We start from the raw sequence: 18303 nt of genomic DNA, 5'->3' as shown, positions 1-18303 counted from the left end.
TCTTGATCAGTAGGAAGCGAACCCAAAGTTGTGAGAAAGTGTGTTCAGAATAGTAAATCATGCAGACACACAAAGGATGACTCCTTTCAGGGTAGGTCGTTTTTATACAAGCTAATCTTTATTTAGTATAAATCCGAAACAGGGCAAATCTTTTATTGGTATAAATCCAAAATGTGCCTCCAGTTTTTAATTCAGAAAAAAAGTATGAATTTGCTTTCAGGTTCTTGGGAAACAGTTTTACAGTCTGAAAGCCAGATTAGGAGTTTAGAATTTAAGACTATAAGATTCTACTCTCTTTGTACTGTGAGAGCGATATACAGGTATCTGCTTGTCTCCAGGAAAATACTAAACCACAAGAGGGCTCTGAGCTAAATGCAACCCAGAACCACCCAGGCATTAATTCCTGCTTCTGTCCTATCCTGGGAGTGTCTAAGGTGATAGTATCAAGTGCCATGAAGCCACAACAGACTTTTGGTGACCCCTTGGGGTTTTCAAGGCAAGAGACGTTCAGAGGTGGCTTGCCATTGCCTGCCTCTGTGTAGTAATCCTTGGTGGTCCCCCAGCCAAATGCTAATTACAAGATCTGATGAGACTGAGCTACCCTGGGCCACAGTGAATGACTCTATACCTTTTAAGACCAACCACCTCAGGAGGTTGAAAATATTTTTGTGCAGCGATTGGAAGATAGGTTTTAGCAGTGATCTGAATGGGGCACATGATAGTACCCTGCTGGGCAGTACAGGCAGTTCTGTTGGATCCTGTGACAACTGCCCCAGGGATGAGATGATGCCACGCAGGGCTGCTGAGCGCCTCTGGAACGTGATCATTCATTCCTGCAAAACTGCCCCTTTTCCTGCCGTCCCAACTTCAGTGCAATGGTGGGATTTCTGCCAAGGTTGCTGGGTCAGGTATCATCTGTTTTACTTTTCTGCGACTTCTGTTTCCCTGCTCTTTGAGGGGTCTGCACGGGTTGCCCAAGGAAGGCGCTAGGACCTGGCGGAAACCAAACAGCCTAGCCCTGGATTCCAGGCTGGCTTGCCTTGGTGACGTAAGCTAGAAGCCCTGTCTCCCTCCCTCCCTCTCTCTCTCTCTCTCTCTCTCTCTCTCTTTTCTGTGTGTGTTTCTCTCTCTCCCCCCCTCTCCCCCCTCCCTTCCCAAGCTCTCCAACATTAAAGCGAAAATGCTCCTTTCTGTGCCTCCTCGTGCAGGGATCGCCACTTTTGGCTACAACAAAAGCAACAAGAAGGTAAGGAAGCCAGCTCAGGCTCCCCCCCCCCACCTCCCCCCTCCCGCTTCCTATTCCCAAGATCTTGGAAACGTCCTTGGCTCAGAGAAGGAGGAGAAGCAGAAGGGAAGGGGGGAAAGGGTGGCCTGGCTCCCCCTCCCCTAAATATCCCAGCCGTGCAGGGGGGGGGGGGGAAGGCTCCTGCCCATTATTTGGGGAGGCTGTGGGGCTAGGAACTAGGCTTCCCAAGAGGGAAACAAGCCCTCACTGATCTTGGCCTCTGTTCCCTTGGTGACCCCCATCCTTTCCCGCACCACCAACCCCCGGGCCAAGGCCAGAGGGTTCCCAAGGGCGAGTTTGGGTCTGGAGCAAACGGGGGCCCTGAAATAAGCTGGATGGACTAGAACAACAGGAAAGTAAATCACGACACTTCGTGAGTCTTCTCAGGCGTTCATGTTCTGTGGGGTTCATCCCTGCATACACCCCATCGCCCCCCTCCCGCCGGTTATGGGTATTGGTGAGCAAAGGGGAGAAAGGGTAAGCATCCACCAGGAGGCTGGGTGGTCTTTGACGGAAGCCGGAGGCGGCTCATATGCCAGGCGTGGGGCTCGAACCAGGATCAGACCCAGGCCTTGCTTTTTAACCCTCTCCTGACTTTCAAGGGGACCCAGACTTCTGACCTCCCCCTCCCCCACAGGTGGGGTTCCAGGATGTGGTTTCTGTGACATCCACGTGTTCAAAGGCAGCATGTGCCATAAAGGATTCCTCCTCCCGCTCCTCCACTGCCCTTTCTGCTCCCCACATCTGGGGTGAGACAGGAATGCTGAACATGCTGGAGAGACTATGGGGCATTTAGCTGGCATCAAAGGAGCCACAGGAAAAAGGGGATTCTGCCTATTCCTCCTTCCTCATCAGGGCTGTCAGTTGGAGCCTCCAGGGCCTTGCCAGGTTTGGAAAATACACGGTGGCCTCCCGTATTCTTTCTTTGATTTTTAAGATGGGGCATGCATTAGCTTTTCCTCTGGCAAGAAGCATGGTGTGGTGTTGTGGCTGAATTTCTGCTTATAGATGAGAAATGGCATAAAGAAGGAGACTGAGGAATTGTGAGGCCAGACTTATGGAATCTTAAATGTTTCTTATTCCTTTTGTGTATGTATGTTGTCTGCTCATATTCCTGTGTTGTCAGGTAAGGGGGGGGGGCTCTGTTTGACTTTCCTGTGCCTCCGCTCAGCTGAGATCTGGAGGGTGAACAATGAATGTGCAAATCGTGTTCACTATGGTAATGAAGCTGGACAAAAACCCCAGGTGGGAGAGCAAAGGCCAAATTTGGGTAATTAATCGTGTTTCTCCATATTATGGACAAGTGCAGCCCTTGAAGGATCTCTAGCCATCTTAATCTCCCTGCTCCTTTCTGCCAACTTCTCTTTGAACTAGGATGACATTTGCTTATTGTGACCAATGACTGACGGGAATGTGTAGAAACAGGCAGATGAAGGCTGGGCTTTTGCATTGGTGGTAGGATCAGGGCAGAGTTTTATGTGTACAGACATCAGCATGTCCTAAAAGGACAAATTGCCAACAATGCAGACAATTAATATAATTTATTGGGTCTACACAAAATTACTGCTTTACTTGTTTTACACGTGAACATATTTTTACCTCTACCTCCCTATTCATCCAACTGGGCATATTGTAGACATGCTGGCTTCTATGTACAAGATCTCTGTGTGCGTTTTACTTTTTAAAAATCATTATTAGATTTGTATAGCTTTCCAATAGGGATTTCTTTTGGACTGGCATTTTATTTTGTGTATCTTGTACCGGTTTGCTGATAAAAGTTTGACATAAGCATTGCCAACAGTGAGCCGGGACAAAATGTACTTTAGGGAGGGAGTGTGTTTCTCAGTGCATATGCACACATGTGTGTACTTTGAGGAGTAGGTACTCACTTATTGTATGTGTGCACAATCTTATTGTATGTGTGTCAATCATTTGTATGGTCACTACCATCTGGGAAGTATGTGTAGCTGAATTTGGATAATAATGATAGTGCGTGATTGGGTAAGGAAGAGTCATTTGATGGGTATGTGGTACATTGTACAAACCACCTAAACTGAAGGATTTTAGTTTCAGTTTGAAACATCCTACATGTATTTTTTGGGAAAACCCATGTATTTTGATATGTTGAGTTTTGAAAATGAAGATCCAACCAGTGAAACTAAAACAGTTCTGGTGCAAGATCTCTGGCTTGAACCCATTATCTCCATCCTGTAAATTGTGGACTAGTTTGTTGGAATCCTGGTTGCTTTAAGTTCTTCTGAGGCTATACAGATCAACATTTCTCTGGAACCACGGCAGATACAGGCGGGGTACCACATGCATCCAAAAATAAAGGGAATTTTGTGCATCACGATTTGCTGACTCTCTGCAGTTACTTTTCTTTTAAAAGGTAGAGGTAAATTACTGACCCATGGAGTGACGTCACATCACAACGCTTAATAGGCAGACTATGTTTCCAGGGTCGTTTGCCGTTGCCTTCTCTAGTCATCTTCACTGTGCTGCCAACAAGCTGGGTACTCATTTTCCTGACCTCGGAAGGATAGAGGGCTGGGTCAACCTTGAGTTAGCTACCTGAAACTGACTTCTCTTGGGATCAAACTTGGGTCGTGAGCAGAACTTTGACTGTAGTACTGCAGCTTACTGCTCTGCTCCACGGGTTTCCATAGGCTTCTTTACTGAGTAAAAAATACTCTGTGATGGAAACTCTGCTATTTGTACCTCACTAACAGCACAATTCAGTTTGAGGGGAAAGTGCTGCAAAGGTGGCAGCATGCTGCCTCCAGAAGGGCCTTGAGTGACACAGAAGGGAGGGAAACGATATCCCTCCCACCGCCTGAATCATCCGTTGCGATAATGACTTACGATGCACTTTTGTGCAATGTCAGTCTGAAGGTCTGGGGGCAGGCATCCCTAAACTGGCATACTGGTAAAAGCCAACTAACATCGGCTCCACCATTGGGAATCTCCCCCCCCCCCCTTGCTGGTGTCTGAGCAGATGCCAGTGTTGCTTTGTGGTGGCCCTGATTTCCAGATTTCGCTGCTGCAAGGCAACCAACTGCCAGCTCCTCTGTCCCCTCCACTTGCAAGGGTGCCTGTTACACGTGTGGAGGGGGCAAATTCATCAGTGTGGCCCTCTACTGCTCACTGTGGCTATTCGCTCCCCTCCCCCGCATCTGAATTGGGCTACCCTAGACAGACAGACAGACAGACAGACAGACAGACAGACAGACAGACAGACAGACAGACAGACAGACAGACAGACAGACAGACAGACAGACAGACAGACAGACAGACAGATAGATAGAGGTATATAAATATATATACATAAAATGCAGACCAGTAGCAAGCATAATTAGCACTCTATATGCTGTGTTTCTAGTTTTCATGTTATTTTGAGCTGCCTTGAATGTCTGGGATGGCACACCATTTTTTAAACCTGATTACTTCATGCTGTGCTTTGGAGTGTTCAGAGTGCTTCACATACATCATTTCTGTCATCCTCACAACCCTGTGTTATTACTAGCCTTGCAAATAAGCCCGCCAAGATTTGGAGCTTACCTACCCAATGGAATTAGTTTGTGGCACACAAGTTGTTCGCATCCTGTTCGTGTTTCTCTGCCTATTCACCTGGAGGGAATGCTTAATTCACCACAAGTGAACAAGGAAGTGGCTGTTTACAAGCATGTGATCCCATGTTGCAAATGGGCTGGGGGTTGAGGCTGAGAGAACAGTGGTTTGCCAACAGCCACCTAATGGACTCGCAGTACAGAAGAGTCAATCACAGAAGACTTATTTAGCTAAGAGGAGGCAGACTGAAAATACTGACTCATGCAGAAACACAACAAGTATGCTCCTCCCAGGGCAGGTATTTCTTGTTAAATTTGCACTATAAAAACAATTACAAAAAGTGCTCCCAGGGACTTAAAGTGGTTTGAGGGGTGCTGTCATGGTATAGTGTTCTAAGAAAGTGAACTCAGGTACTCTCTTGAGTCTTGTCTTTGCCATGAATTTGCTAGGTGGCCTTAGATGTGCTCCTCTTTCTCTGGGTCAGTCCGAGCTGTAACATGGAGATGATAATACTGATCTACCTTACTGGATTATTATAAGACTTTCAGCAGTATAATCTACGTGAAATGCGTCAAACTATCATTGTCCTCATCATGAGTACTAACCAATTGGTGCCTTCTTCAGCTTACCTTTCCTGTTCAAACTGCTATTGGAAATTTGCAGAGCAGTTTTCTCCCCAGAGCACATGTGTTCGTTTTCAGGGCAGAAAGGGTGTTGAGATCACTTCTGCCACACACTCAGGGTGAAAACTGACACATAGCTTCAGTGCTGAGCTTGCTATGGAAGCATGCTCACTTCAGTTCAGACACATGTACAGCCTTCTGAAATCCAGATCACATTCAGGGAGAACCTGTTCTTCTGGTTTTTGGCACAGGACAGATTTGCACAACACTGATTGGCTAGTGCCCCCCTCCCCCGGACACACACCTTTTCAGAACTGGGTTGTATGCAGCCCTTACTGGCCAGGCCTTGTGTCATTCAGAAAACCAGTTTCCTCCCATCCCTGAATGTGTTTTGAAGGGTTTTTTAAAATGTAAAATTGCATATAGAGGGGGTGAAGAAATGTCAATCAGGTAAACATGACAAACAGTTGAAGGAAGAAAAGAAACGAAATTGACATCCTGCCTGAAATATGGGGGAGGGGAAATAGGAAGTGGCAATAGAGTTATGATCCATGGACTATATATGGGGGGCCAGAGCTCACTGTGCACCCCCCCATGCACCTGCTCTTGTTCACAGGTATGTCTGTCTTGACCCTCACCACCAGTAGGCATGAGGTGCAAATACCTTGCCGTCTGTTCTTCAGCTGAGAAAGTGGGGGTAGTGCTGTTTATTGATTCTCCATATGTAGAATCTGGCATTAGATGGCCGATGTGCGCCACTAAAGAATCTCATCTTTCATTTTTGTTTTTAAAAAATGAATTTCAGGCCATAGTCATTAGACAGGGAGACACAAAGAGAGAAACAGGCAGGGACTGTCTGGAAGTTATTCTAGAGTTCAGGGGGCGGAGCCTCTGTATTCTCCATAATTGCTGATTCCACCTTTAGGCTTTTGTGGTGGGTCCTTCTCTTACTATTCTCCTACTAGATGACTGTTGTGTGTGTGTGGTATGCGTTGTCAAGTCACTTCCAACTTATTGTGGACCCTATGGATTAATGACCTCCAAGATATCTTATCATTAACAGTCTTGCTCAGGTCTTCCAATCTGAAAGCTGTAACTTTCTTTATTGTGTCAGTTAATCTCATGTTGAGCTTTCCTCTTTTCCTGACATCTTCAACTTTTTCTGGTGTTATTGTCTTTTCCAGTGAGTTTTGTCTATTCATAATGTGACCAAAGTATGATAGCCTCAGTTCAGTCATTTTAGCTTCTAGGGAAAGTTCAGGCTTGATTTGATCTAGAATCTACTTATGTGCCTTTTTGGTTGTCCATAGTATCTGTAAAACTTCTCCAATGCCACATTTCAAATTAATCGACTTTCTTCCTGTTAGCTTTATTGTCCAACTTTCTTACATGCATAGTAATGGGGAATAGTATAGCATGAACCACCATGATCTAGGTTGCCAGTGACACATCCTTGTACTTAAGTCTTGTTTCCAGGATCTTTTCTATTACATAATTTATGTCTTACCTTTTGGCCCTCACAAGGGCCGCCAATCCAACTAACAAACTAAGATATATACAACAAAATAATGTTCTAAAGCCCCCCAAACCCTGTCTAGTAAAACTGTTAAAACCAGGGCTAAGACACATACAAAACAAAAGCACCAGTTAAAAAAATTGGGCCGGAAGCAACAGATCACTGAGGAAATGCTAAACAAAACAAAAAAGTTTACACTCTCTGGCAGAAGGTAATTGGATAGAGAAATCTATCCAAGATTGGGGAGGGGACAGGGGAAGTTCTAGAGCAGGGGTAGGGAACCTGCGGCTCGAGAGCCGCATGCGGCTCTTCTGCCCTTGCACTGCGGCTCAACAAGCCGAGCTGCTGGCCCCATCCTTGCCCGCCCTGCAGGCAGCAGGGCGGGTGCACCAACTGCCCGTGGCCGACTGGGCCGCGCTACGGGCTTCCCCTCTCGCCTGCCCCGTTGGAGCGGGACAGGTGCTTTCCCGGCAGCCGGCAAGGCCGAGCCACTGGCCCCATCCTTGCCCGCCCTGCAGGCAGCAGGGCGGACGCATCCACGCGCTTCTCAGAATGAGCGGAGTAAAAGGTAAAAAAACCTAATATATACAGTGTTATCTTTATTTTAAATGTCAAAAATTATTTGCGGCTCCAAGTGTTTTCTTTTCCCATGGAAAACGGTTCCAAATGGCTCTTTGAGTGTTAAAGGTTCCCTACCCCTGTTCTAGAGTTTTGGTGCCACTATCAAGAAGGCCATCTCCTGAAGGCCATCTCCTTCCTAACCTCAGAAGACAGGAGAACTTGGAGCAGGTCCTCCAAAGATAATGGTCAGGTAGGTTCATAAGGAGCAGACAGCCCTTCAGGTATTTTGGTCCCAAGCCACATAGGATTTTTAAGGTGAACACCAGCACCTTGAATTGGGCCAGAAACAGATTGGGAGCTAGTGTGGATGAGCCAAAACTGGAGTGATATTGTCCCTATGACCCACTCCAGTCAACTAGCTAGCTGCTTCATTCTGCACCAGCTGAAGTTTTCAGACTCTTATTAAGGACAGCCCCATGTAGAGCTCATAGCAGTAATCTAGACTAGATATTATTATAATATTAAATTTGTATCCCCTGCTGCCTAACAGGTCAGGCTCTGGGTGGCTTACAGAGTTTAAAACATAGCAGTACAAATATAAAATACTATGGCCCTTTCCACACATGGGCGGAAACAAGCCTCCACCGGCTTAATTTATGCCAATGGAGGCTCTGTGACCATTCGCATGTTAGCGTGTGAGCAGCCCCCACTCCCCCCCAGCCGGAGAGGCGGCTCCACATGGAGCCGCCTCTCAGTCAGCCCCCTCCACTCACCGTCATGTCCAGTGTCACCCTGGAAGGCTGCATGGACCCGCCCACGCTGCCCTCCAACTCCTGGAGGTCGGAGGGCTGCGTAGGCAGGTCCCTGCAGCCCTCCAGGGCAAAGCGGGACATGACGGTGAGTGGAGGCTACGGGAGAAGCTGTGTCTTCCCAGTAGTGTGGTTTGCACCATGCCGCTGGGAAGACGCTCCTTTGCAAAAACCTCGCTTGTTTTGCGAGGTTAAAAGCGGCAGCTTCACGCCACTTTCGGGTGGCCAGGACGCTGCTGCTGCAATGCAGCAGCACCTCCTGTGCGAACAGCCGCCCAGGGACGGCGTTTTTGCCATCCCTGGGCCGCTGTATGTCGCCCGTTCGGAAAGCGCCAATGTCTTGTCGAAGGCTTTCCCAGCCAGATTCAACTGGTTGTGGTGGGTTTTCTGGACCACGGCCAGACAGCCTGGAAAACCCACCACAACCAATAAAATACTATAGTTAAAACCATAGCCGTAAGATGGCGACAGGGCAAATTTCAGATTATCATAATAACATCAAAACGAAAGGCGTTAGCATCACAATCAATAATAAAACATAAATAATAAATATGATTGTGAATTGAGAGGCCAGCTGATGAAATATTCTAGCAGGATATCTCTGTCTTGCAGGTCCTGCAGAACTGTTTAATGTCCCTCAGGGCCCTGGTATCAGCTGACAGATAATTCCGCCAGGCAGGGCTCTAGTTGAGGCCATCCTAATGTACTTGGGGCCAGGGACCACCAGAAGGTTTCTGTCAGAGGACCACAACTTCCTCCATGGGCAGTACAGGGAGATGCGGTTCCGGATAATTGAGTGTCTCAGACTGTGAAAGGCCTTAAAAGTCAAGACTAACACCTTGAACCAGATCCAGAATTCCACTGGTAACCAGTGCAGCCTGCCTAACATGGTGTTACGTGTTCCCCCGCTGTAGATCTGGTGAGGAGCCTTGCATCCGTGTTCTGAGCCAGTTTTAGTGTCCAGTGCTTGCATAACCAGAGCATGCATGACCATGCCCATTTTTTTGTTTTTGCCCAAGAAAATTTAAAGCTTTTAATATTCTTGCACAGGCTAAATATAAGCTTACTCTACAAAAAAACATGACTGGGAACATATTGCTGATATGGTAACTGGAGCACAACTATGCATGCTTGGATCCAGATTTCGTGGCCAGACTTTAGTCAGGCTGGCTATAATCTTCTCCCCTCCAGAAAGTTGCAGGCAGATTTGAAGAAGAGTAACATGGTGGATACACTCATGCCATTTTTGTCTTCTGTAAGCATATTTTGCAGGTTATTTCCAAAGGTGACAGTGGGACAAAAGAAACAGGGGTGTGTGTTCCAGAGGTGGGCAGATTTTGTAGCCTTGAGGGCTAGCACTGGGCCTTTGCCTGCTTTGGGGGGCTATGAATGGACTTTTCTCGATTCTGGCAGCCTTATGTCACTTCTGGCTTATATTACGTCACTTCTGTTTATATTTGGCTGAGCTGACCATACCAAGGTGCTGCTGTATATTTCTGCCTACTGTAGGTGGTGACCCAGATATGACTTTTCTCCTACTCTGCTGCTTTTCTCCTACATCTCCAGATATGACTTTTCTCCTACTCTGCTGCTGTTGACTCTTGACAGACTTAACAGTTTGGGGGAATGATTTAGCTACCTGCCAGTTCACTGAACAGTGTGCCCAGAAGATTTTTACAAAGTGGATGTGATGGCCAGGATGTAATGCGCACACCCTTGGAAGCGATATCTCTCTGAAAATGTTTTCTGTTCTTGTAAACTGTTGATTGCCTCCAGCCATATTTATTCACACTCCTGGTTGATTCTACAGCATTCTCACAAACTGCTATTCTCCTCACTGATTCTTCCATTCAAATATATATTATTAAAACGTTTATATCCCACCTTTCCTGTTGGTTCAGCACAGCTTGCAGAAATAGTAAAAACATCCCCAGCTAAAACCAAAAATAAAATATCAAGCCCCACATCCCCTTTCCCCCCAAGAAGATGCCTGCCATTTAATCCCCCTCAAAAGCCTGGCAAACAGGGAGTCTTTGCAGTGCCTCCTGGACATCTACAGAGGGGCCCCTCACCTCTTCAGGGAGACTGTTCCACAGAGCTGAATAGCCAACTGGTGGGATAACCAACAGACCGCTGCCTGATTACTGTAGCTGTAGCTTCAGTCCTTCAAATATATGGGTCCCAGATCATGAAGGACTTTAAAGGTCATAACCAGCCCCTTGAACTGGGAAATAGACTGGCAGCCAATGTAGCTTTTTCCAAATGGGCAACATATGTTCCTGGTGGCTGGCCACCTGACCACAGCCTCACAGCACTGATTCAGAACCAAGATGGATGCATTTGGAGCCTTGAATAATGAAATACAGAGCTGGGTGTCATCTGAATATTATAGTCTTTCGCCTGGTACATCATGCAAGTTGTGAAGATCAGATCAAAGATCTGTGTGCAAACTAGACAAGTGGCCAATAAGTTTGTATGTAATTGGTGTCAGATTTCAAAACTGCATTGAAAAACAAAGACACTTTGTCTCAGAATTTCCCAGCTAACCAATTCAGGGCAGAATTTCCCAGAGTTGTTCACATATATCTTGCATGCATGGGTATGCATGAAATCTGGCTTCCCAGAAACACTCACTTTCATTACATTTTTAAAAAGAAAGTTTCTAGCTCTCAGGACAGAAAACAGTTTGAAATTATGCTTTTTGTGTTTCTGTTTAATTCAGTCTACATCCCCCATTGATTAAATGGCAGTGCTCATATGCCTTAGATGAATGTCATTCATTTGTTTCATACCACTCTGCCACTGGGTTCAAGTTGATGCCCATGGGGTTTATTCCTTGTCTTCATTAAGTCAGTGTCCTGGGAGGTCATGTGGGCATGGGGATAATGGCTGGGGCTGCTGAATACTTTTTTGAAGTCCAGAGCAGAAAATCTAAATGTACAGCTCCCCTCCTGTCCGAAGAACAGTGGGTGGGTTTGAAGAGAACAGGAATTTTACATCTCTGTTGAGACTTTTTAATTCGAGATCTAAAAGCATTTTGTGCTTGTATAGGCTCTGAGCCCAAAAGGTTTAAATTTTTGTTGGTATGATTTAAGGGGCATGGTTTTGTTGTAGCCTGCTTTGAGCTCTTGGCAGAATAAAATCTGAAAGAATTTAGAGCTGTCACCCAGTTACATCTCAGTTGATTAGTCATGTGTTCTAGCCAACTGATTGATGAATCAGTTAAATTTTTATATGAGAAAAAGACCACAGTACTAAAGAAAATATATATACTTTTTTTGTTTTGGGTGATGTATGCCTGTGTTATAGCAGACCCTGCCTTCGGAGAGGCATCTTAGAAGAAGCACCACCACCTCATTTATAGAGGAGTGCCTTCCAAAAAAATAATAATAGCAGTTGCTTTCTTTTTGGGGAGAATATTTTAAAACATTGTTTGCTTTTTTTTAGTGGGAAGAGGCTGTGGCTCAGTGGTAGAGCATTTGCCGTGCATTCAGAGAAGGTCCCAGGTTCAACCTCTGGCATCTCCAGTTAAAAGAATCTTGAGTGGAAAATCTTTGGCCCCTTCCACACATGCAGAATAATGCACATTCAATCCACTTTCACAATTGTTTGCAAGTGGATTTTGCTGTTCTGCACAGTAAAATCCAGCTTCAAAGTGCATTGAAAGTGGATGTGTGGAAGGGGCCTCACTCTCCCCAGGACCCGGATAGCAGCTGCCCGTCAGAGCAGACAATACTGAGAACTACATGGTGTGGCTTGTGAGCTTCATGTGTTTACACCTGTAGAGTTTGTAAATACTTGCATTAAAATCTAAGAGTCATCCCGAATGCGAAAATTTACCAGTTAACCGCTGCAAAATAATCAAAACCATGCACTATTCACTATCTGATAATTACTACCATCTAGTGATGCTCAGAATCTACTGCCCTTGGAGGTACCATTTGGCTCTGTAATCTCCAACCCGAGCAGCAAAAGAATTGTACAAATGAGGAGCATATTTGGCAACAGGACTTTGCAGAAGGCTAGCTGGTAAACATGGGGTCTTGGTCCTCAACACTATTTATTTAGAATATTTATATCCTAAGCTGAATTGAAAATGCGTAATCTGTTTATGTATTTCTGATACTCAGTAGTTTGTGCTATTATTTTCCATTCGTATAGTATATGTTTATATCATTTTTCTTCCCAGGATCTTAGGGCAGCCTATATCATTTGTCCCTTCTCCATGTTATCCTCACAGCAATTCAGTGAGGTAGGTTAGCCTGAGACTGGGTAACTAGCCTAAGGTCATGCAGTGAGTTTTATGATGAGTGAGGATTTGAACCTGGTTCAGCCCCCTGCTCCTGTACCACATATATTCCATTAGCCCTAGTTGAGGTCCAGCTGTTATATTGAGTTCTGGATTTAGCCTTGTGCTGGAATAAATAACATGTTGTCTGTGAAATATTTGTCTTGTTTTCACTTTAAAATGCATCTATAAACTGAAATTATATATGTTAGTTCTCTGATTCTGCAAATACTTTTGCACTTGACGTAACACATGATGAACATTTAAAGCTAAGCGTGTGTGTCAGGAACCAGAGTAGAAGCTATCCCACTTGCAGGCAGGAGATAACTTATGCACTGGCTTAGAAGCAGTTATAGACTGCCATATGGAAATCTGATCAACAGATTTCTAAAGCATTTTTACAGCCCATTTTTTATTGAAGATAAAGAGTATAAAGAATATTGCGCTTAAAACCAGATCTTGGCTTCCTTGTGATACGGGTATGCTTAGCACGACGGATGCTGGAACAAAGTTGAATATGAATTTCATAAAATCAAATAGTTGGAAGCGGACCAAAAGGATTCCTTGTCCAGTCTTTTCCCTGTGGCAGAGTCCATCCACCAGCCGCCTCAAGATAATGTAACTTAATGCAGACCACAGTTAGTAGAGCTGCTGTTTCTTAGGAGTTTTTTTTAAAAGGGCAAATCTATCAATGGACGTTAGACATTATATTAGTACTTTAATTTGCTTAAAGTGCTAGTAGGCCCTGTATCAAGAGTAGATAGATCCCCAAAAGACTGGCTTACAGTCTAATAGACATGAGTCAAAGAAACAGGAATTATAATTATTATAATTATTATAATTATAATTATAATAATTACTACTACTACTACTACTACTACTATTATTATTATTATAAAACAGTTATACACAGCAAACAAGATCAATATGCTGGATCTTGTTTGCTGTGTATAACTGTTTTATAATACTACTACTACTACTACTACTACTACTACTACTACTACTACTACTACTATTATTATTATTATTATTATTATTATTATTATTATTATTATTAGTTTAATAGACTGCCCTATCCCCGACAGACTCAGGGCGGTGTACAATAAAACCAACAACAAACAATACAGCATAATGTAGTAATAAAAATCAAAGGTGCGTTAAAATCCATTAAAACAGTAGCAACATCATAACTCACAAAAGTCCATTTTTAAAAGTGGCGTCTGAGCCTCAAACTCCTACTCCATACTCCCTTGGGAGGGGGCCAGCAGATTGCTGCAGATGGTATGTCTGGATGGTACATGGGGTATCAGGTGGGGGCGGACAATCCATGGCTAGCCTCCTCAAAGGCCCGGTGGAACAGCTCAGTTTTACAGGCCCTGCGAAACTCACCAAGGTCCCACAGGGCCCTAACAGCTGGAGGAAGAGTGTTCCACCAGGTGGGGGGCAGGGCCGAAAAAGCCCTGGTCCGGATAGAGGCCAGCCGCATCATTGCAGGGCTGGAGACCACCAGGCCGAAATGGGACATATGGGGATAATAGATAAAAGAGAATAACTAAGTAGAGAATTCGCGAGTTCCAAGGCGGTGTACCTTTAAATACTCAGGACATTCAGCATTGACAGTCTGTTGCATTCACATGCTATTTGCAAGCTTCCTAAGATACCCGGCTAGGCTCTTAAATAACAGAATATGGGACTAGATGGACCTTGTGCTTATGCAGAAGGGGAATATGTGTGCATTTATGTTTGGGAGCTGTTACTATCAGACTCCAAATTGCAGTTTCAGCTTTCTTGATTTCCCAAAAAGTAAACTAGCTCGGGAGTAGCGTAAAGGGAAAATCATACCATGCATGCACGAGCAGCGGATGCCTTTGAAACTGATGTTGTGCCAAACTTCCAATCTCTCCTTTAACTCAGGGGAATTTAAACAACACTTCTGGGGCTCTAAGAGCCTAGTTTCTGTAGAAAAAATTTGGATGCACGTGTGTGTGGCCTTTAGATCACAGACAAAGTAAGATATGTTTCTACAGACATTTCCCACTGGGGATCTCCCAGCCCCCTTTGAGCGAAAAACCTAATAATGGAAAGAGAAGGAGAAGAAGGCTGCAAGACTATCACAGAAGGAATGCTGTTTTACTGCTTCGCTGTGATCGTGATGTGAAGAGTGTGTGTATTCAAGAGATGCTAGAGAGCCTTCGTTTTCTCTTTGGAAAAAAAGTGGTTCTAGATCTCATAGATGTATCATAGTTGTAATGACTGTCTGCTGACAGCATATTTTTGCATAGGCCATTTTAAGTAGCTTTAAGCTTCTTTTATATTATTATTGTGAATGATTTTCATATGGTTTGTAATGTACAGTGTTAAATGTCAGGAAGATATATTTTTAGTTTTCATTTCAACCTTCATGTGATTGTGGTGTCACCCGTGAACAGATGTTTGCAATATTCAAACAGATTATTGATTATCCAACATTATTAGCATGTGTATGTAAAGTGCCTCAAGTCGCAGCCAATTTATAACGACCCCAGCAGGGGCTTTCAAGGCCAGTGAGAAGCAGAGGTGGTTTGCCATTGCCTTCCTCTGCAGAGATCCCCCTTCCAAGTACTGACCTTGCTTAGCTTCCAAGATCTGATAAAACAGGGCTATAAACCATGCTGCCTCCCCCCCCCCTGTATTTTTGTTATTAGCCTAGAATTGTATAAATGCTGATGCCCCCTTAGTGTTCTTGTTGAACTTGCCTAAGTATCTTTGAAAGAGGGAAAGGTCTTGCTGGCAGAGAAAGGCATTGAGAGTCATCTGGAACTGTGGTGACATGCTGGTTTTTGAGATATACGAACATTCATAGGAAAGTTGTGAGAATAAAAGAAAAGAGTTCAAATAAAGCTTTTCCATGGCATAATCCTGTTCATTCTCCACAGTTTCCTCCCTCCCTCTCTATTATCAGCCATTCCTTTCTCCTTTGGCTTACCTATGGCCTGTGAACCAGATGTGTTTCCGCACTCCTACATTCCTGCTGGGTGACCTTGAGCTAGTCACAGTTCTTTGGAGCTCTCTCAGCCCCACCTACCTCACCAGGTGTCTGTTGTGGGGAGAGGAAGGGAAAGGAGCTTGTAAGTCACCTTAAGTCTCCTTACAGGAGAGAAAGGTGGGATAGAAATCCAAAATCATCATCTTCTTCAGTGCCAACCAGCCCCTCATCAAGTCCAGCTCCCTGTATCACATCATTTCTAGAAAGTACTTGCTAATTCTGGGCAGGGTTTGTGCCTGCAATCTAACCAGTCAAATCAGACTTGGTTATTAGATTCAACTAATTAACCATTTGCATAGTGTGTGTCGTTTACATAATTTATTGCGCATGGGGCAAGGACATGTAGAATTTAATTTTCCTGACTGTGAAATGTTGGGTTTGAAGCTGTAATTAAGCAAGAACCACAAATAAATGTGTATCAATTCACTTAAAAATGCATCAGTCTTTCAGATGCCACAAGATGCTTGTTCCTCTGGCTGTCAAAAGAGTGCTGCAGCCTGAGAGATTTGGGCTTGGCTCCTGTGCCTTTGTGCCACTAACAGCAGCACCTCTTCAGGTCCTCTTGCAACAGGGGAAGGCAACTTGACCTGGAGGAAGGAGCTCTTGTCAGCTGAACAAATCTACAGGATCCAGCCTTTCACTGGCCCGCTCTGCTGTGAAGCTCAAGTTGGGCAAAGGAATGGGAGACAAAGGTTAGAAACTTACAGCGCCATCCAGGAGGGGGGCAGGAGGGATGAATCCACTGTTGAGAGTGGTGGGATGGCCATGCCAGCGGATTCAACCTCCCTGGGGTACTTAGCTCGGTGGAGGGGCAATCCCATTGGTGTTGGGCTGCTGCTGCCACCCCTGGGCACCGGGATGTGGCACCGGGTGCTGCGGCAGTGTCCCTGCGCCGCTGTTGCAAGCACAGCAGGGGCAGTTGGAAGGCATGACTGCGGGAGGCGCTGACTGTAGTCGTCTCCCTCCTGGTTGTTCACCGCTGTATACCGGTGGCAAACATTTCAGACTTAAAGACACCGGAAAGGGTGGCTTAAGTCTGAAAAGCTCCATAGGGGCTGCTGGGTGGTGGGGAGGCCTGTTCCCTTTGCAGGCCTCCCCATGCCACTGGGAAGCCCCTCTGAAAGGGGCCAGGCACCCGGCTTGTGAATGGGAAACTGGAGTCTATGAGCAGTGCTCAAAATTTTTTAAGCAACTTCTGAGCAGTTTTGGAAATCCACGTTCATGCGTGATGCAGCTAAGACCTTTTGTGCAAGATTTACCTCTTGTTACGGATTGGTTCGCACCTTCTGTACCATACCATAGCCAGTTTTTGGACAGCGAGGGAGGATGAAAGTAAGAAGAGAAGCCTGGATAGATAGATACATTCACAGTTAGGAATAATATATTATTGAAAAGTAAAAGGGAGTTTCAGGCTGAAGGTTTGTTAAGATTGATGTTCGCATCTTAAGCAATATAAATGTACAGATTACGAGAGCTTAGAAGCTGAGTAGAACAGAAATATAGGGACACTTCAACATACCAATTGGAGTATGTCAATTTCCATCTGATTGACATGCTTGAGCAAGGGCTGGGGCTTTGGGGCCCATCACTGAGACTGAACCACTCTTTGAGGGTCGGCTGGGGGAGGAAGCTTGAAGGAACTCCCACTGGGCTGCTTCCCCTCAGCTGGAAATGGGAGATCACTCCACAGGTCCCTCTTCCGGTTTCAGCAAGGAGGTAGACCAGGGGAGAAGCAGCCCACCTGGCATGCTTTGCCTGTCTTGCTTAAGCACCATCACCATGTGTCAACAGGTCTTGAAGGAGCTGCCCATCTCATTTCATCCTCTTCTCCAGGTTGGAAAGGTGTACATTTGTGTGTATGTGCACCTGCTAGGAGAGTCTCACGGGACGTCATTTTGCTTAGCCACCCCCCCCCCCTCAAAAAATTTGGCACTGACTCTGTTTCTGTGTATTTGTTTTCAATGCAGTCTGTGGTCTAGTTTGAATGAACACAAGTAGTGAACACAATATAAATACTGACTTTGGGGTGCAGTTTACTGGGAGGATCTCCGCAGGCCCTATTGAAACGAATAGAATCTGCACAATGCAAAAATAATGCTCTTAGGTTGATAATGTACATTTTGGTGGAATTTGCGCAGGAAAACTTCTAAACTAATTGTACTTCCAGCATTATTAGGGTGGAATTTGCGCAGGAGAACTTCTAAACTAATTGTACTTCCAGCATTATTAGGGGGAGTGTGGACTTCTAAATCGAAGAGAGGAACTAATATCTTACAATTTAGGAATGTCCTGTGTTGGCAGGTATACATTTTTTCTGTAACACAGATGTATCCAAAGCAGAGAATGTTATAAAAATACAGACATAAGTACACATATAGTCTATGGTAATGGTACTGTGCAATTGATGTAGTTTTGTTCTGTTGTACTGGTCATTGACTGTAAATAAATGATTGATTGATTGATACAGACATAAATGCAGCATGTGGCATAAACTGTGTCCCACAAGAACTGGATTAGAGCCTTGATAAGAAAGTTCCATGTTTGTAAAAGAAATGTTGTGCCCTTCCTGCAACCTTTCCTTTGTAAGCCTTCCTTTCTAAGCCTTCCTTTCTAAAATCATTGTTGTTTC

The 18303-nt window shown here is 44.9% G+C and overlaps 1 protein-coding gene across 3 annotated transcripts in view; it reads left to right on the top strand.

The window, feature by feature from the left end:
• The first annotated feature begins 1073 nt into the window (after positions 1 to 1073).
• Positions 1074 to 18303, top strand: part of RBMS2 (RNA binding motif single stranded interacting protein 2) — a 75627-nt gene continuing 58397 nt past the window's right edge. For 2 of the 3 annotated variants that reach the window (XM_048488155.1, XM_048488154.1), the window contains exon 1: positions 1074 to 1246. In XM_048488155.1, the coding sequence (XP_048344112.1) occupies positions 1181 to 1246 (66 nt within the window). In that variant the 5' untranslated portion in view covers positions 1074 to 1180. Of the gene's footprint in view, positions 1247 to 1663; positions 1763 to 18303 lie in introns of those variants that run through there. The other variant, XM_048488152.1, reaches the window with a different exon arrangement.

This window comes from Sphaerodactylus townsendi, linkage group LG03 (assembly GCF_021028975.2).
Source record: "Sphaerodactylus townsendi isolate TG3544 linkage group LG03, MPM_Stown_v2.3, whole genome shotgun sequence".
Taxonomy (NCBI): Eukaryota; Metazoa; Chordata; class Lepidosauria; order Squamata; family Sphaerodactylidae; genus Sphaerodactylus; species Sphaerodactylus townsendi.
This window is presented reverse-complemented; position numbering and strand designations above follow the sequence as displayed.